Below are 20,903 nucleotides of genomic sequence, written 5' to 3'. Positions count from 1 at the left end.
TAATATCTGGGACACAATAATCAATTGTCAGCAACAGCCCATCTGTTTTCCAACATATTTTATTTCCTTCAGACTGGAAGAAATGATAACACCACAAGATACATAAAAAGTCAAAAACACCCAAAGAAAATAATCACTGTACAACAGCTTTCACAGTAAATCGTATGGAACTTGCTATCTTTACAGGGCGGCATTTTCTTACAACAATAAATAAGTTCTGTCAATGTCATTTCTACATAAGCTGAAGTCACTATGTATATCTCAGCAGTAAATTCTACTATAACACAGAACATAGAGATAAATAATCTATGTATGACCCAATGTCTCATAGTATGATATTAATATGGTAACAGGACAATGGAAGGAAAAAGGACATTTTTGTTGAAGTCATTTAGTACACTTCAAACTCCCCAAACAGGATATCTTTAGAAAATCCCCCACAGCAATCTCATATTTCACAAAAGGATGTGGTTTCGTTAAGATCTTCTATACTATCCAACCACACCAGAACAGAATTTATGAATAAAACAAGGCAAAGATAGATGAATAATGTTCAGACGATTGTATCTATCTATACATTTATACGGCATCTCATGCAATCCTAAAGCCTATTTTTAAACACTATACATGTGATCCTCTCTTTAGATGTTATTTGGTCACCAGATCAAAATCAGAATAACAGCTTCATAGGGAGCCTCTTCCATTTGACTGTCATGCATAAAGGTCTTTACTATGGGGAAAACCTTTGCCATGAAACTCAGATGCCAGTGTGGAACCTGACCATGGAACTGGAGTCGAATCCTTTGTGAGTTTAGGGTTCATAATGTGGGTTGTGCCGTCATCGTCTCTCCTGCACTCTGGGAGGGTTAGGGTTAACCATTAACATTAACCTCGGAGACATTAACCTCGGAGAGAGCTTCCTGAGCTCAACCACAGGTTTGTTTTGAGAGGCCCGCTCTAAAATAGTTGTGTGTGTGTGTGTGTGTGTCAGCTTATGTGTTGTTATGTGATGGCCTTCATCATGTTTACATTCCAGCCATACAATTAGATGCAACCTCTGTCTGACTCCCCACTTCAGATATCAGGTTGTGAACATTGCAGTCTCTTTTTGTTGATGCATGTATTTGTTTTTCCTGTCGCATGAGATTGGTGAATCTTCACTGCCTTCGAAGTAACACTTTATCTCTTTCCAGTTGCCGTCACAGTTGTGGATCCAACCCTTTATCATATCATATTGTGTTCTCTGATAAGAAACCAGTGGTATAGTGCTGCTACTTTGCGGTAGATTTGCTGATAAGCTATGCTTGATTGGCAGGTCATAAGAGTGCTTCAGTGCCGTTGCTGGGCACTTCAATGCTGATGGAGTCTCTGCTCAGGACTTGATCTCGATGACTTTGATGAAGGGCAGAGACTTGTTTGCAAGTCTGGTAGGCGTGAGAGGTTTGCTGTAAAGAGACAGAGGAGAGGATATATGAGAAACAAATGATGTAGGCTTCTGATGTTTGTCATAACATTTGTGTAAATACCTCACAGGCATGGTCGTGGATCATCATCATCATCATCATCATTATTTATTCAGGGAGAATTGACTGGGCACAGGGTACATAATACAGATGAACAATAAATAAACAAACCATAACAAAACAAAACAGACAAACTAAATAAACAAAACACATTATACAACTCAGAAATTAAGTAGTAAAAAAATAAAATAAAAGTTGTGAGTGTGGATTCATGACTTTTATGTGATCTCTGTTTTCTGAAATTGAGTCACACTCAAAGAAATAAACTGCAAACTGAAATAAAGGGTTACTTGGGGGAAATGTATTTATCTTTCTCTCCCTCTCTCTCTGTTATTTTATTCACATTCACATTTTATTTTGCACTGACAACTGTCTGCCTTGCTCCCTTGCTCTGTGTGGTTGCCAGGCAACAAAATAAAATGGCTGCCCAAGTAAGATGGCTGCCTATGTTTGTAAGTGAACAATTATTTCTCTTTTCAAATTCCCAAAAGGTTACATTTTTGTCTCTCACATCAGTTATTGACACGTATTACATATAAGACCTTCCAAAATACTTTCACTTTTTTCAAAAACAGAGAAAGACATCTTCCCAGTGTATAATCAGGTCACTGACATTGGCAGTAGTTTGTGTTTTTAAACATCATTATAAACGTCATTATAACGCAAATCCTTCAGTTTCTCAATCATTGGTTGAATATATGAAAGTCTTAATGGAAGGCGACAAGAATAAATAGAATATACATAGGCCTATATGCCCCTGTTTAAAGCTGATGGATAGCATACGTCAGTAGCTCAGATCAATGCAAATCTTGATGAGATCTACTGTGTACCATCCTGGCCAAGTAGCGATTTGTTTAACCAGTATTATGTCCTTTCTATTCTAAAATTACGATTGGACAGACACTCTGAGGCAAAATGGTTATCCGTGGGGTAGGGGGTTTATACCCCCCTAGAGATAGCATAGCCCTGCCCTTGACGTCCCTGCTGTGCACACTGTTCTGGTGTTTTCACTGTACCTGTAGACAACCTGTGGACTCTGCGGAGATATTTGCTGGGGCTTCTGGTCGCCCAGCAAGAACTCCATCTGATCATGCATCTCACGGTTCTGTAAGAAAAGCCAAGAAACATGAGGGGGACAAGATTACAATCCGATAAAAACAACATAGTTAAGTACGCACACGCACACGCACACGCACACGCACACGCACACGCACACACACACGCACGCACACACACGGCTGGAGGAAAGCTGTACAGACCTCTGCCTCCAGGAAGGCCACTTTCTCTTCCAGATCTCTGATGTGACGATCTCTCTCCTGGATCACAGTCCTAGAGTTCTGCAGCTGTTAACACAAACACATCACACCAATTATATTACATTCACACACAATTACAGTATTAGGTCCACAAATTACAACTTGTTTCCACAAACAACTAAATCTGTGCAAAAGCTGCACAAAACTGAGACCACATGGAACCATCACAGGCACCTGCAGTGGACAGGCTCTATCGGAAATGTAAAGAATCCCCCAACATGCACACTCCACGATAAGTGGCCACAGGGGAGGAATGAGATGCGGAAGCCACATTTATTAATCATTTATTCATGACTGGTGTTGCTTTACACCACTTATATCTGCCCTGCGTGGCACTCAAACCCCATCACATCCACAACTGCGCTCTCTCCCTTAAACATTATCTCATCCCTCTGTCACACACACACACACTCTCTCTCTCTCTCTCCCCTCTGTCACACACATCTTCCATCTCTTCCATCCTCTCTCTCTCTCTCTCTCTCACACACACACACACACACACACACACACACACACACACACACACACACACACACACACACACACACACACACACACACACACACACACACACACACACACACACACACACACACACACACACACACACACACACACACACACACACACACACACAGACGCTCTAGTTTTTTTATGACATGTATCATACATTTAAACACACAAAGTAAAAATGGCTGATTTAAATGTCTAGTTATACACATATGTCCTGAGGTGTGAGTTTGTGTGTATTTGTTTGTGAGAGAGTATGTATATAATGTCTGTGTGTGTGTCTGTGTCTGTGCATATACACATGTACAGCATCCTGACCTGTTCAATCATGTGTCTGACTTTTCTCTGCTGGCTCTTGAGCATGTCATCCAGCTGATGGACCTTCTCTTTGAGCCCGGCCAGGTCCTTCTCCAGCTGCTCCGACCTACCGGGGGCAACATGTGTCCGTTACCTCGGTAACCACACTCACTCTCTGTGACACACTGCTGTGCATGACCAGCTGCTTTTTAAGGCATTTAAGGTTTTTAAAAGTGATTTATACTACACTGTATATTTGGAATTCGCAACATGAACAGAACACAGTATGCAGTATATCAGGCCTGCATGTAGTGTAATTGGGATATGATCCAGTACATAGAATGAATAAAAGGCTTGAATTTGTATCAGTTCTCCTGTCCTCTAAGAATGGAACCAATGACCTTGGCTTTGCCAATGCTATGCAGTTTAACTACCAAAATGTTCCATTTTGTTACCATGGTAACATCCACTCTTGGTGCACCGCCACTTAAATGAAAAAAAATAATTTGAATGAACGAGTATGTATCCATGGCGACAGGACGCTCACCTCTGCTGCTCCGCTTGACCCCCCTCCTTCTGCTTTCTCAGCTCCTCCAGCTCTGCCTCTCTGGCAGCCATCTTGTCACGCAGGGAGCCATTCTCCGTCTCCATGCATCCCAGCAGCCTCTGCTGCTCTTGCACCTGTTGTCTGCGGGTATTGGCCTCCACCTCGGCCTCCTGCAAACGCTCCGCCTGCTCCTCCACACGCTGGCGACATGCCTCTCCGCTGGCCTGCAGGGGGTGCCATCATACAACATCGGAGTGAGCTCAGTGGAAAGGGGCTGATGTACAGGAATAGTAGCCAGCTGGTGCAGGTGTTTGTGTATGTGAGTGTGAGCAGCTGGAAGTCTTCTACCTAATGTTAAATCGAGGTACTCTATGTAACTCTTATTTTTGTTCATGTTTTTAAATTCTATGACCACTAGATTTGGGCAACTGTTATATACCGGTACCCAAAAATACCACATAGCAGACAGCAGGATCCATTCCATGTTGTTTTCCAGTGGAAATTACAAACAGATCTGGAAAGCACCAGATCACAGAGGTCACTAAACCGGACTAAACCGCAGACCAGGCCTCGGGTAGGATTTCATTGTTGGACAGAGAAACACAAACAGAGAAAAGGAAACTAGGAGACGGAAGATGCCAGAAAAGGACAGCATGAATTAAAGATTAAAGGGGATTCAGGAGACAATTCAAAACAAATGACTGGCATTAACTAAACAAAACAGTGAGAACAACAAGAGAAAGAGAAAGAAACAAACAGAAAGAAAGAGGCTAAGAGAACCACAATAAGAAAAGTGAAAAAAGAAAAGCGAGGGATTTGTGTCTCTGACCTGCATTTTGTCTCTCTCCTCCTGGTGGCGTCTCTCAGCCTTCTGCAGCTGAGCATACAGACGCCGTGTCACCTCCCTTAGCCTCACACACTCATCTTCCTCATCATCTTCCTCCTGAGACACACACACACAGGAAAGGGGCATTACATACAAATAGATTATATTATATATTATATGTATATATATATTATAACATAGTATATATTTTTCAATATGGGAAGATTCTTCCCATAGACATTTCAACCTACTGACGTAGGCAGACAGGTGAAAGACAGAACGCCATGCTCCAAGAGACAAAACAAAAGCAGAGGAAGGAGAGAGAGAGGAATAGAGGAGTAGGGCAGATAGTGAGTGAGCCAGAGAATGTGTCCACGATTGTGTGTGAAGAGAGTGAAGGAGGGTTAGAGAGGGAGAGAGGGTGAGAGAGGGTTAGAGAGTGAGAGAGGGTGAGAGAGGGTTAGATAACACTCTTCCGGCTAAAGAGGTGAGACTTTTCAGTGTGTTTGTGCAGAAGGGTGTTTGCATGTAAAGAGGTAAAACGGTTGTCTATCTCATGCGTTTGGAATGGAGAGGAATGTGTTAAAGCTTCCTCCACTCCCAGAGAGAGCAGAGCAGCCTGAGGTCAGGCAGTTAATGGCTGCAGAGTCTACAGTTACACAAACAGATTAGACGCTGATGGAGCCCGATGAACCTCACCGTTACTCAGCAGAAACGGGATATAATATAATATACTAAGTGCCTGTGTGAACCATGGCAAGAGAGGCTGCCGTTTCACAGTGCATTAAGTGTTTGTGTGTGTGTGTGTGTGTGTGTGTGTTAGTGTGTGTGTGTGTGTGTGTGTGTGTGTGTGTACGTGCGTTCTGCCACGTGTCTGTGTGTAAATCCTTTGAAAAACCAAGTAAATGCTTCCTTTTTCAGCAGGCAACCTGCTCGGATAAGATGTAATCTATGATATTCACAAAATGCAGTTACAGTACTCAGTGGCATGTAGAGGTTTAACTGGTTAAAAGTGAAAGTAACACTTAAGGAACACACCTGGAAAAACTAAAAAGGGCGAACGCTCCGATAGCCCTGTGTATTCCAAGCATCCTGATTCTTTGTTTCAGGTGTGGGAGTAAGTTGACTGACCGAGAGTGAGAACGCAAGAAGTCGACTTACCCTTGTCAGAGGTGGGTCAACATTGCCATTGAGGATCACTGATTGGCTGCTGAGCTCAGTAACTCCGTAGCCATTGGTTGGAAACTGAGGGACAGATCGTCATATAGAGGTTTCAAGATGAAGATGATGAATAAAGCAAGCAATGCTGTTGTGAAGTCTCCAAAACAAGACTGAAGACTGAAGACTGAACTTCTATAATCACCTTATTGTTATTATTGTTGTTATGTCTTGATGCCATTTGCTGCCGAAGGCTCTTCAAACAGTACCGGACCTGATTGGAAAATACCAGGGTGATTAGACAACACATACACATATACATACACCCACACAAACCAGTATACAGTATATGGTTTACACACACACACACAATTCAAAGGTCTGCTTATCCGGTGTTGAACACATACATTATTTGTACAGAGACACAGATACACACAGTATAAATACACACACACACAAAGACTTGGTCTGACCTCTTGTATCTGAGACACCTCGTCTGTTAGCATCTTGACACTTTGCCGATGTTTCTGATCTTTTTGTGACCGCTTCTCCAAGTAGACCTTTAATGCACAGAACAGGTTTTAGAAATACACAGTGTGGTGTATAGACCCAGGCTAGATGACATTCCATTCACAATGGTATTTATACACAATGAAAACAGCCAGGAAGGTACACACACACACACACACACACACAACCACAAAACACATACCCACTTGCACACTCAAAATCACACATGCAATCACACTCTTCAACTCACAACTTCTAATTTAGACACATTGGCACAGAGAACAGAAAGTTACCTTGATGACCTCTGTCTGTTCTTGTGGTGGTGGTGGTAGTGACTCAGGCTTCCGCTGCTGGCTCTCAGAGGATGGCTGTGATAATGGAGGAGAGAGGAGAAGTCCTTGAGAGAGCGCTAGTCTAATTTCATCACAGCCAAAGATAATCTCATTTCAGACGACATCAGCAGAGACCTGCTCCACAGCCACTGCTGCTCTCAGTCGGGCAAACACTCTTATTCTCACATCCAAAAGGAAACTGCTTCCAATGTCACACCATTTCAGTTGCACACAACAATAAAAAAATACACAAGCCTTTTTTTAAAAAAAAGTCTAAAACATATTAATTGTGTTGGGAGTCTAATTGTACACACTTTTGAGTTGGTGTCCTGCAGAGTGATTTTCAGTCGTCCGCACCTCTCCTGAAAGAAGAAAAATGAGAGAGGGATGAGAAAAATATCACGAAGGTGTGGTGACAGGAGGGAGGGATTTAGACAAGTAGAGGGCAGGTGCTGTAGATATTTCGCCTCAGACATACAGTATCAAATGCTCAAGACATTTCCAGTATAGAAAAATGTCAAGTCATCCAGGTCATGTCTCTGACGCAAAGGCCAACTCAAAGCAGGCCTGGCCTAGTGACATTAAACACTTGCTTAGGCAAATATCCAGACTATGCACTCATTCATAACGTTTATTGACACAGCAATTCACCGAATAACCCCCAATTAAGAGCTATCAACACCCATAGCAAGTGACTGTTTGCACACTTTTACTTGCACACAGCGGTAAGTCAAACACACTTATCGTCTCTGCCGTCATGTTTCTACCATACTGATACCAGCCAGTTTCTCCCCAGCAATCTGCAGGGTCAGTACAACTTAACATTAAATGTCCCTGTTGCAACCAACGTGCCTAAGAAATGACTTAATGTATAATCCTGTTCAGTTTGGATGAAAATGCATCAAATTCTAGTACATTATTAAAAAAGACCATGAACCTAACCCCCACCGTCAGTTCCAGTACATCATGTAACAGTATGTACTGACATCAGAAGTATAATGTTCTTATAAATTACTCTAGGGGGAATGAAGGGTCAAGTGTGTAGAGCCTAAGGACATACAGTGGGGAAAATAAGTATTTGAACCCCTGCCGATTTCGCAAGTTTGGCCACTTGCAAAGAAATGTGTGATCTATAATTGTAATAGTAGTGGAGTCGTCCTGTACCCTTGGCAGAGAAACAGCCCCAAAGCATAATATTTCCACCTCCATGCTTGACGGTGGGGATGGTGTTCTTGGGGTCATATTCAGCATTCTTCCCCCTCCAAACGCGGCAAGTCGAGTTGATGCCAAAGAGCTTGATTTTGGTCTCATCTGACCACATTCTGTCTCCCAATCCTCCTTAGAATCATTCAAGTGTTCATTGGCAAACTTCAGACGGCCCTGTACATGTGCTTCCTTGAGCAGGGGGACCTTGCGAGTGCTGCAGTACTTCAAACCATTACGGCGTAGTGTGTTGCCAATGGTTTTCTTGGTGACTGTGGTCCCAGCTGCCTTGAGATCATTCACAAGCTCCCCCTATGTAGTTCTGGGGTTATTCTGCACCTTTCGGATGATCACCGCACGAGGGGATATCTTGCATGGAGCCCCAGACCTATAGTGATTGACAGTTGTTTGGTGTTGCTTCCATTTACGAATAATCACACCAATAGTTGTCTGCTTCTCACCAAGCTGCTTGCCGATGGTTTTGTAACCCATTCCAGCCTTGCGCAGGTCTACAATTGGTCTTGCCCATGGTGGTGAGGTTGAAGGTGTGAAGTATGATTCTTTGGACAGGTTTCTTTTATACAAGTCACTAGTTGAGATCAGGTGTACCTTGTTAGGCCTAATGAGGACTAATCTGTGTGCTTCTTGGGCACATAACTGGTCATTGGGAGCCAGAATTCTTGCTGTTTGCTTGGGGGTTCAAATACTTATTTTCTGCATCAAATACAAATAAAGTCATAAATGTTATAAAATGCAGTTTTCTGGATTTGTTTGTTGATATTCTATTTCTTACTGTTAAAACACACCTACCATTACAATTATAGATCACACATTTCTTTGCAAGTGGCCAAACTTGCGAAATCGGCAGGGGTTCAAATACTTATTTTCCCCACTGTATAAGGTATATAAAATATATAAAGTGAAGCCACTTATAGAAGTGTATGCTTTGTTACGTCATTCTTCACTCTTGCCCAAACTTGGCTATGCAAGCCAATGCCATAGGTGAATTTGCATTTTGGATTATGTAACGTCGTTGTTTCCAAAACAAACATGCCTTTTCAGCCAATGCAAACACCTTCTGAACAGGAAGAGTAATCATTAGACATGCCAAGGTCTGTTCGCATGAGAAGAAAACCTCAAATGGTTGGAGGTGAAAGAGAGAGGAATGGAGGGGGTCGAAAAGCTTTCTTTTCATGAAGAACACTAAAGCTGAGAGCCAAGCTTATGTAACTCTGTTATCGTTGCAGAGTACATACATCCTCATCAGATTTTAATGTATTTGCCTGTGTGTGTTTAGGCAAGAATGTGTACAGCTTTGTTGTCTATCATAACAAACCTCCACCCACGACTGTCAGCACCTGATCTAAATAAAGCACTCGCATCATATATGCTCAAAGAGTAAGTATGCACAATAAGGACAATTGTTCTATATTGTAATGTTTTAAGAAACAGTCTTGCATTCTGTAACACGATAACACCATAACACAACTAGAGGTCACCTCTTTGTCTCACTCTCTAAAAAGCTTTTAACTGGCTCCTTGCAGGTTACTTTCTGCTACGACTATCCCATGGGTCCATTTCAAATTAAGTTCACGCCTACTGAATGTTCCAAAAAGATAATGAGGAAAAAGTATCCTAAAGCAAGTTAGTGCAAAATCATTTGGGTTTCCTGGAAGAAGTATTTTATACAGCAAATGCAATAACACATCAGATAATCTAACTTCTCCTAGGTACTTGATTCCTATTATGTCTTGTCCCTCAGGCTAAGCTTAAGGAGCCTGTAATGCCTTTTGTGTGTGTGTGTGTGTGTGTGTGTGTGTGTCTTCCTTTGCAACAAGTAACTTCTAATCTTATCCATCTTGTTCTTCTGAAAAAACACAACACATGATGAAATTAAGCACAAATCAAAACAAAGAACTGGACAGGATCTTCCTGTTTCCATCAGGATCTGCTCAACACAACAAACACTGTGCACACTGAACAATCACAATCTTTCATCCAAACCTCGGAGCAGCGAGTCTGAACAGAAGCACCTGAAGGAGAGTTCTTGAATAGAAGCCACTACTGAATTGTCCTTTCTGAATTGTCACTTTGACACAGAAGATGTGGAAGACGTCCTTCACTGCATTTCATCTTGGACAGTCTTTATAAAACATGTCTGACTCCTGGCTCCTAGGCAACACTGCCAGGCTTACACTGTATTCATCAAATGGACTTGCATTCGTATGTGTGTGAATGCACATGGTCATAAATACGGTAAGCTGTGCACACGCACACGCACACGCACGCGCACACAGGTATGTATTTGTTTGCCAGGTACTCTTGAGGTGTCAGTTCGTCTTTTGGCACCGATTAATTTTTTTCATTCCAAGTAACTGATCATTTGTCAAACATCATTTGTGACAACTCTAAAACAAACACCCCTTTTCAGCCAATGCAAACACCTTCTTCACAGGAAGAGCAATCATTTAACATGCCAAAGTCTGTTTGCAGGAGAAGAAAGCCTCAAATGGTTGGAGGTGAAAGAGAGAGGAATGGGGGGGTTCAAGCCAAGCTTAAGTAACTCTGTTATCGTTGCAGAGCACATATGTCCTCATCAGATAAAACTCACAATTATGTCCACTCTGCAACAATACATTTAATGTCTCCTCTTCAAAGCTGTAACAGTGTCTGTCCCTGTTTTTTTGGCAGCTTACCATTTGACAGGGGAACCATTTTATACACTATTTTCAATATATGTCCCCCCACACACACCACACACACACACAAACACATCCACGTTGCGTGTGAACAAAATTGTAGCACTGTTTTGACAGAAAGGAGTTACCGCATTCCTGCCATAACTGTTGCGCTTCAGTCTTGAAGTTACTCATTCCACTACAACCGCAACAGTAATATGAACAGCACAAGCAGGCTATGCCTCGAGGCCTGGGGAGAGGCCAGAGTTGGGTCGTCCCCTCAGGCGCACACACACTCATGGCACAGGGCTGCGATCCTCACGTCCATGCAGCATTCAAATGGTCAGCGCTTGCCCAGACCCTCATACCTACATGACGACAGGCCAGAGACGGGGCTAAGGACTAAGAAAGCTATGAGCGCGCTAAAAGGAATCCAGGCCCTGGGTAGGGACTAAGCAGACAGAAAGTGATTTTGATGTCACCACGTCAATATAGATGAAGGTGAAGTGCCAAGGCATGGGTGACCACAATGCGGTGCATACCCGTCCTCCCCAACCGTCACACATCACAACCTCAGGCAATAACTTCACGGTGAGTAAATATTTTAGTGGCCATTTAACTTTTAACAGTTACACATTTAACAAATTATGAGAAAAAAAATTAAACTAAATGACTCATGAATAATGATCTACCATTTTGAAACCTGTCCATGGCATCTACCTAGCTATACAAGATAAAGATGACCTCGTGCCCAGGCATAGCAGTAACACGTCACCTGAACCATGTGTCACTTTCACGTAGACATAGCTAGACATGGAAAAAAAACAGGATAAAGGCTCCATATTGCCTCGTAGCCAGACAGGGAGGTAGGGCGCAGGGATAAGGATAAAGCCCGGGCCATCAAAGGGAAACTCTGAGCTGAAGGAACTGACTCAGACCTCCGCCTGGCATTGTGGGTGGGGTGGGGGCCGGCTGAGGGAGAACAAACACACCCATAGGGAAACACGCCGAAGCACCTGGCAGAGGGAAGAGGGGGTTGTCTGAGCAGGTACTGCAACCACAGCTGTTACCATGGTGAGGTGAGGAGCACTGGGGCACCACCCCGGGTTAGTCGCTGTACAAACTCTCAGGTGAGGGAAGATGAGAGACGAACAGGGAATGATGGCAATTAATGGTGAAATTAAATGTTTACAGCACAGTGGGAAAGGGATGTGTGTGTGTGTGTGTGTGTGTGTGTGTTCACCGTGAGGGATGATTACAGCACAGCGAGAAAGGGCTGTGTGTGAGCTCGCCATGAGGGATGATTCAGGTGAGTCTCAGGACGTCAGTGTCCATGACTCACCTGTGGGGCTTGGGAGAGGCATGCCTTACAAGGGCAGGAGACCAGACCAGACTGTGTGAGGATCAACGCATGGGTCAAGACGCCCTTACATGACAGGAGCGTTATTGGGGGATGAATGTGTTTTCTGTCTGTTTCAGGCTTACATTCGTCTCCGTTATCGCAGACAAAATACCAGACACTTGTGAAAATGTGTCTAATATAGGGGTGCTGTGTGCTCAATAGACACACATGGTCAGTTTGGTGAAAACACACTGAAGAAAAAAATATTTTCATGTGAGCGCTAAATAAAAAGGTAGAACCGCTATACTTTGTGGAAATATACATCAATAGTTTTTATCTTTGTGTGTGTGTGCATGTGCATACTTGTGTGTGTTTATGTGTGTGTGTGTGTGTGTTTATATGTGTGTGTGTTTCTCCTGTCGCTCCCTGTGAGGTGGGAGAATGAGGTCAGTCTCTGGGACTAGGCCAAGTCTTAAAGGACCTGGTTGAGGAATGCAGACTAATGCTTTTCAGATGAGATAAGAGCTGTTGGCTTTCACGTCTGTTCTGAGTAGACATGACACATGCCATCCATTGCCCATTTACCGCACACTTAAACCCCCTTCCAGACATCATTGTTTCCAGCCTATGACCTTTGGTCGAATGTTGTCTCGCATAGGTATGAACACACACACACACACACACACACACACACACACACACACACACACACACACAGACATACAAAAAATGTGTGTGCAAAGGACCCCACTCGCCATAGCTACACCTTGCCTTTAAAGACCCAATCTGTTCCTCAAAACACACAAATGTACACAAACACACCCTCTCAACACCCCCTTGATCCTCTCTCTCACACACTGAACCTGAAGTCATTAAGGCTCATCAGTGCCAGAAATGGATAGTCAAAACGCTGTGCTATTGTGGCTCGAGCAGGATGAGTGAGTTGCGTTCTAACATGCTAATGTGTGTCCCAGCATGAGGGAACGCTGGCGAATGCATAAGCACATTCCTACACTAAACACACTCATTAACAACCCAACCCGCACCATATCTCTCCTCTCCTCTCATTATAGTTCACTTGGTTTGAACATCATGTGCTGATTAACTCCTATATTCTTTTAACTGTAGCTTACAGTGGTTTACATCGTATATCTAGTAAACATACGTATATATATATATAAAAAAACACACATACAGTATATGTATATAATGTAGCTATCCTATATAATGTGCAATGACTGATCCATAAACTAACCTAAATCTAAGAGTGTCTGTGTGTGTGTGTGTGTCCTGTCCCTTCCATCCTTCCATACGTGGGAGAATGAGGTCAGTCTCTGGGACTAGGCCAAGTCTTAAAGGACCTGGTTGAGGAATGCAGACTAATGCTTTTCAAATGAGATAAGAGCTGTTGGCTTTCACGTCTGTTCTGAGTAGACATGACACATGCCATCCATCGCACATTTACCGCATACTTAAACCCCTTCTAGACATCATTGTGCCTAGCCTATGGCTTTAAGTCGAATGTTGTCTCACATAGGTATGAACACACACATACACAGGCACACACACATACACAGGCACACACACACACACACACACACACACACAAAATGGTCCGCAAGCCATCTCTCTCCCCGTAGCCACACCTTGCATTTGAAGACACAATGTTCTGTTCCTTCTCAACACCCATTACACACTCCCCCTTGATCCTCTCTCTCACACACTGAACTTAAAGTCATTAAGGCTAATCAGTGCCAGAAATGGATGTCAAAATGCTGTGCTATTGTGGCTGGAGCAGGATGAGTGAGTTGCGTTCTGACATGCTAATATGTGTCCCAGCATGAGGGAACGCTAGCAAACGCGTAAGCACATTCCTACACTTACTCCATTACTCTCCTCTCCTTTTCATATATATATGTGTGTGTGTATATATATATATATATATATATATAAAATGTAGCTATCCTATATAACATAGCCCTCCTACAAAAGTATTTTGACGCGGGTAAAGAACATACTATAATCTACTACACTATATTCTGCTAACTGACTGTATTTGATTGAAGAGGTTTACATTATGGCCATACATTACGTATATGTTGCCTCATTTTATTGACTCTATCGACAGTGAAGTGCAGTGAACTCTCCTGTCCGTCCCTGACCAAGACGGACATGATCACTTGACTTGGTCCCCGGGCGCCATAAAAGGCTGCCCACTGCTCCTGGCTGCCCTGGAGGAAGGACAGCCCAGGATTGGATAAATGCAAAGGACAAATTTCACTGCGACCTTTTCGGCATGCGTGTGTGTCCTGTGTCACCACCCAAAAAATGCACGTGTGTGATGATAATAAAAACTGACTTTGACTGACTGACTGTCTTTGTGGGATACACTCTTCTGAAGAACTGCTCAATGTCTGATCAATGAACTAATCTAAATCTAAGAGCACAGTGGTTGCTAATTCATTGCTTAGAACAAGGTTCTGTTGTGCCCAATAGCAGATTGCTTTAATTGCTACTGTAAATAACATCTCAGATCATTAAGAATATAATACGTACACATACATTAATCCCAAAACTGTGCATACTGGGAAAAAAACTGTAGAAATTAACAGTGGGGAATGCCACATATGAAGATAGCTTAAGGGCGATTTATCCCAACTTGCCCATCTAACTGCTTTTTATTAATATTAATATCAATATTTATTCAAATTAAAGATTGTATTATTAATAGTGCTGTCAAACGATTAAAATATTTAATCGCGATTAATCGCATTTATGTCATAGTTAACTCAAAATGAATCGCGATTAATCGCAATTTTTTATCTATTCTAAATGTCCCTTCGTTTATTTATTTTTTCCATCTTTTTATTTAAATTGTAATGCCCTTATCAACATGGAAAAGTGGATTGGCTTGCTTTATGCAAATGTTTTATTTTATTGAAAACCAACATTGCCAAACAGGGCGGTACAAAATAAAATTATAAAGTGCACATTTCAGGTAAACAAGGACTCAGCCTATAGTGCAGTTAAACCATGGCTTAATGTTTTTTTTTTAGAAACAATGAACCGTAACAGTTAGGTTACCAATAAAAGGTAAGCCTACTACTTCTTTGCTTTCAGCCAGCTGCCTGTTGACATTTTCAGACAACAGTGAAGCTTGCTTCTTTTGCACAACACAACTTTTAAAAGTAAACTTTCCATTCAGAAGCTTTTTATCATCCATTTCGCCGTATCGCGCTCACCATTCACTCAAACCGTAATGTTAGCCTACTGCACAGTTTGCGAGGCCAAAAAGAATGTAAATCTAAAAAATAAATAAATAAATAAATAAATAATAAAAAATAATAATTAAATCGCGTTAATCTCGCGATAACAAAATTAACGGCGTTAAAATGGGTTTGCGTCAACGCCGTTAATAACGCGTTAAACTGACAGCACTAATTATTAAGTTCTTTTTTTTTAGATACAGGTAGTTAAAACCTCAGTATGGATTGGCATATTTTCTGATATATTTTCTGGGCCTCAATTTTGCTTGTAAACACCACAGCAGAGAGAACTGCATAGATAATGATAGTGAACTCCATTGGAAGAACTGCATAGATAATGATGGTGAACTCCACAGGAAGAACTGCATAGATAATGATAGTAAACTTCCCTGGAAGAACTGCATAGATAATGATAGTGAACTTCCCTGGAAGAGCTGCATAACTGCGGTCACCTTTGATGATAATTCAAAATTCCAATTAACTGATGGTAGAACTGAAGAAGGGAATGTGTTTTGGCAGAATGGCAAAAGGACATGGCATCTGTCATCGCAAATGTTACATAATGCAGTGGGGAAGTTTGTGTGCTGAGGAATGAGGGATATCTCAGGCCTTCTATGGCATGAACTCTTCTTACAAGGGTTCGATATTTCGGAACGAGGCTAGGAAATATTTGTTATGTGTTATGCCTTACTGCTGAGATGATGGATCCTATTCTAATAGGAAACATGTTGCAGATCCAATATATCAAGTGGTTGTGTGTGAGTGTGTGAGACTGAGAATGCAACCCCTACTATGAGATAATAGGCCCTGAGGAGCTGACGTCCACAAAGCACCTCCATACCTCGCCTGTGTCTTCAGGCTCGCTCTCTCAACACAACTGGCCCTTCCGCTGAAGCTATATTACAAACACTCACCGCTGAGTTAAACAACTGACCCTTCCGCTGAAGCTATATTACAAACACTCACCGCTGAGTTAAACAACTGACCCTTCCGCTGAAGCTATATTACAAACACTCACCGCTGAGTTAAACAACTGACCCTTCCGCTGAAGCTATATTACAAGCACTCACCGCTGAGTTAAACAACTGGCCCTTCTGCAGAAGCTAAATTACAAACACACTCCGTTGAGTTAAAGAAATGGGATGGCCGACAAGGACATTATTAGAAGCTGTGACTTCAATTCAGCTTCTCACTCATACTCTGGACCCTAGCAGTCATCCCTGAGCGCAAATAACCCCTGACCACTTCACTGTCCTCTCTTTCATTTAATCGGACACCCCAACGAGCCAGTGACTAAATAGTAAGTGGGAGTAGGTGACTTCTGATCTCACCTACTTCATCCCCATACAATTACATGCATATAACACATTTTAGGACCACAGCATCAAAAGACATTAATTAATTTTAATGTAAATAGTAGGTAGGTATCATAGAGAAAAGGCATATTCGATACTGGCATCTGGAATGCATGTGTCAATCAAATTCTGGCTCTGGCTCGGCTTGATGTAAAGTGATCAATGATGTTTTGCAATCTGATTTAAGTGCACCATAATGATCTTGATAATGAGACAAAAAAATGTTTTGCCACTTTAAAAAAACGAATCTAGACAAGAGGCTTTCTAATGGGGTTTAACCTCCCCTGAAGTAGGACAGAGATCAAATCTGGAAATCCCAGGAGGAACTTGAGATAACCGCCAACTCATTGACACATACTGTAACCAATTACGGAATTATAAAAGATTTTAGAAGGACCAAAAAGTCCTACAACACATACAGCACAAATACATGATATTAATGTATTTATTCATCAAACAATAATGAGCACTTGTTTGTTTTACGGGAACTGTTGATTACATTTATCACAGGCTCACTGACACATTATTACCGTAACCCATAACACGCGGCCATACGAGAACATAACATCTTATTTAGTCAAAAACTAAAACAATCTTACCTGTAGCTCAGAAGAACTTCACACGCTCTTCAGCTGCTCAGCAACAGAGACGAAAAACAAAGCCTCATAAAACTAGACACACACACACACACAATTCCCCTAAACACTTTCTCTCCATCGCTCTCTCTCTCTTTCTGTCTGTCTCTTACACACACACACACACATATAGATATGTCAGCAGGGGACCTACCCGGCTATTCTGTTTAGCTCACTGGTACTGCCTTGCGTTTGTGAGTCAGAGAGGGAGGGGCTGAGTGCGACTTGAGACACCCCAGCACCCACATCCCTCTCATTCTCATTGTCCCCCCCTGCAGGCGACTTGGAGATTGCCTGACAGGACCGTATTTATAGAAAATGGAAGCATGATTCTTGTTCATGTGTTTGAAGAGTGGACATGTGTGCACTAAAAGTTTATATTCACAAAATAAATTGTGAAATTGTTTTCAAATGTCCACCGACCATGACAGCAAGAGTTTATTTTTCAAGTACTAAATACAACTTTGTTGCACTACGCATGAAACTGTAAATTGTCAAATACATGTAAATAAAGAAAATAATGCGAATACATAATTATTTTGGATAAATAATATAATGTGCTATTGAACCATATCTTGCCAAAAAGGCTGCTATCAGCTATTCTTAACAAGTCAACACCCTAGTTCACTGCTATTGTAAGTACAGACTGATGCACAGACTCTTCCCAAAAAAGTATCCAACCGATAGGATCTATTTAAACATGCTTAAAACACTTCAGACTTTGAGCGGTGGGTTTTAGGGTATGGCGATGATTCAAAATCAATGGGAGAGACAGAGAAGAGGAGAAATCATTAGGGGGTCAGTTTCACTCTTTCAACAAAGACCCTCTGTCTGAGAGGGATAGGTAGCCCAAACATGAGACCCAGTCAATCCTCTCTCTGGGTGGCGTGTTGCGCTGAAGGAATTCAAATGTTTTTGTACGGTTGTGGGGCCTTTCTTAATGGCTTTCCCAAGGGTTATTTGGATTTAGTTTGCACAAAAAAATGTGTACTCTTGGCATAGTGGAAAGATTGTTGTGTGAAAGTACTGTGTGGTATCTGTGTCTGTGCTGGGGCAGGCTGTGAGGATGTGTGGTATCTGTACCGGGGCAGGTTGTGAGGATGTGTGGTATCTGTGCCTGTACTGGGGCAGGTTGTGTGGTAGCTGTGTCTGTGCCGGGGCAGGCTGTGTGGTAGCTGTGTCTGTGCAGGGGCAGGCTGTGTTGTATCTGTGTCTGTACTGGGGCAGGCTGTGTGGTATCTGTGTCTGTGCTGGGGCAGGCTGTTTGGTAGCTGTGTCTGTGCTGGGGCAGGCTGTGAGGCTGTGTGGTATCTTTATCTGTACTGTGTCTGTACTGGGGAAGGCTGTGTGATATCTGTGTCTGTGTTGGGTCAGGCTGTGAGGATGTGTGGTAGCTGTGTCTGTACTGGGGCAGGCTGTGAGGCTGTGTGGTATCTTTATCTGTACTGTGTCTGTACTGGGGAAGGCTGTGTGATATCTGTGTCTGTGCTGTGAGGCTGTGTGGTATCTGTGTCTGTGCTGTGAGGCTGTGTGGTATCTGTGTCTGTGCTGTGAGGCTGTGTGGTATCTGTGTTTGTGCTGTGAGGCTGTGTGGTATCTGTGTCTGTGCTGTGAGGCTGTGAGGCTGTGTGGTATCTGTGTCTGTGAGGCTGTGAGGCTGTGTGCTATCTGTGTCTGTGCTGTGAGGCTGTGAGGCTGTGTGGTATCTGTGTCTGTGCTGTGAGGCTGTGTGCTATCTGTGTCTGTGCTGTGAGGCTGTGTGGTATCTGTGTCTGCGTTTCACACTTGAATCCTCCCTTAGCGCTCTTGCATTATTAAACAACAGCATTCACAAAGTGTCAGATTCTGGGATTGTGTTTCACTGAAGTAGACAAAAGGTTGTGAAGGGCTGTGCGTGCATGTATGTGTATGTGCGTGTATGTGTGTGCGTGTGTGCGTGTGTGTGTGTGTGTGTTGAAGCGGGCTCTACACTTGTGTGTGTATACATGATCAGTCTTCCTTTGTGAGCCAGGTCAGCATGTATTGTTTTGGAGCAAAACACCTAAACACATGCCCTGAAAACAGTGGCATCTCTCTCATGCACGCAAGTGCACGCACTCACGCACTCACGCACGCACGCACACACGCTCGCACAAGCACACCCAAACGTATGGGTGAGGTCCCCTAACAGCTTACAGTGGCAAAAAATTGTGATATGGGAAACACTGAAGCATAAATTCCAGAGCTTCCCAAGCCAGATGCTTTGGGGCAGGAATGATGCAAATGTATTCACATGTCTACAGACAAGAATGAGGTTTTAGCGTCTCCTGCAATTACACAGCACAGTTTAGAAACAACAACTTTCACAAGCTACGCATCTGTATTGTTATGGATGTTTGCTGTGCAAGTGTGTGAACTTAACACAGTTTGACTTGTGAGTGTGTGTTGACTTCTGTATTTATGTATACGTACACAAAACACACACACACACACACACACACACACACACACAGGTATAGCCAATCCTTCCACATGGTGCCAATGATTCATATAAATTAGTCCAACCTCACATTCTCATGCCACATTTGCTATCATGCAATTCTCACGCATTTCTCATGCAGTTCAAGACAAATCAATCAATTTGCGTGCATATGTGTGGCCACTCATTCACTTAGTTGAACTCATCTTCTCAAACAATCAATCTGAAAAACATTGGCCAGATGTAAACATTTAATGACTAGAACTATGTAATAAATAAGAACATGACAAGACGGCCAAGGCTTGCCTACAAGAACTTCAAAACTTTTGTCAATTATTTTGATTTGATAACCAACTGGTTACTTTCATCAAGTTTTTCAGCTGTCCCGAAGAATGTAACCCTTAGGACACACTTTTTGGTGTCCATGACTGAAGTTCGACTGCCTAAGAACAGTAGGCTACTTGAATGGCAACTACTAAGCTATCCGCTAAACGTTAGTGTTGCATGTTGCACATAGTTTTACAAGTAAACGCCAATTGTTTTGTTAAGCACATCTAACAAACTGGTCTTCAATGAGTAACATACGTCACATAACACACATCTGTACAATAACAAGTTAATGAAAACATACCACCATTTCGTCCTCCGTCCGAATATCATGAAAAGAGCATTCATTCATCGCAGTTCCGTTCATATTCTGGCGAGAGAGTAGCAGGTATCCTCTTCAAATTCTATAGTATCGTAAAGCCCACACCTGTTGAAGTATTGAAGAAAATATTCCGTATAGAGTTGATCACGCATGTGTCCGAGAAAGTGACACGAAACCCTGTTAGGACTGGTCTTTTCCTCTAGAGGACTAACCCCAGACTGGTTACTGCGTTAGGACCCCATAACATTATGTCCATGTCCACACCTGTGTACGGTAGGGTCAATTATTCATATGACAC

General features: G+C 42.5%; 1 protein-coding gene across 3 annotated transcripts; it reads right to left on the bottom strand.

Annotated features, from left to right (window-relative positions):
* Positions 1 to 41: 41 nt before the first annotated feature.
* tuft1b (tuftelin 1b) lies at positions 42 to 20,903 on the bottom strand. 3 transcript variants are annotated; one of them, XM_031585872.2, is made up of 13 exons: positions 17,653 to 17,673; positions 17,463 to 17,495; positions 7,334 to 7,381; positions 6,981 to 7,055; positions 6,651 to 6,737; positions 6,383 to 6,451; positions 6,181 to 6,264; positions 5,023 to 5,136; positions 4,194 to 4,417; positions 3,668 to 3,773; positions 2,783 to 2,866; positions 2,540 to 2,628; positions 42 to 1,445 (listed from the first exon to the last, which is right to left on the bottom strand). In XM_031585872.2, exons 5-13 carry the CDS (start codon positions 6,681 to 6,683, stop codon positions 1,373 to 1,375), a joined length of 876 nt encoding a protein of 291 aa, XP_031441732.1. In that variant the 5' UTR covers positions 6,684 to 6,737; positions 6,981 to 7,055; positions 7,334 to 7,381; positions 17,463 to 17,495; positions 17,653 to 17,673; the 3' UTR covers positions 42 to 1,372. The 3 variants fall into 3 exon arrangements, with proteins under 3 accessions (XP_031441732.1, XP_031441729.1, XP_031441731.1); XM_031585869.2 differs by lacking the exons at positions 17,463 to 17,495; positions 17,653 to 17,673 and adding an exon at positions 20,588 to 20,903; XM_031585871.2 differs by lacking the exon at positions 17,653 to 17,673 and having other exon boundaries at positions 17,463 to 17,611.

This window comes from Clupea harengus, chromosome 19 (genome assembly GCF_900700415.2).
Source record: "Clupea harengus chromosome 19, Ch_v2.0.2, whole genome shotgun sequence".
Classification (NCBI taxonomy): Eukaryota; Metazoa; Chordata; class Actinopteri; order Clupeiformes; family Clupeidae; genus Clupea; species Clupea harengus.
This window is presented reverse-complemented; position numbering and strand designations above follow the sequence as displayed.

Bases quoted from the DNA above. Each gene is read 5' to 3' on its own strand.
- tuft1b (XM_031585869.2), bottom strand. From the start codon at position 20,650: ATGAACGGAACTGCGATGAATGAATGCTCTTTTCATGATATTCGGACG. The intron at 6,265-6,382 runs GTGATTATAGAA...TCTGTCCCTCAG, and splicing joins ACAACAATAATAACAATAAG to TTTCCAACCAATGGCTACGG. The intron at 4,418-5,022 runs GTCAGAGACACA...CACCCCCTGCAG, and splicing joins AGGAGAGAGACAAAATGCAG to GCCAGCGGAGAGGCATGTCG.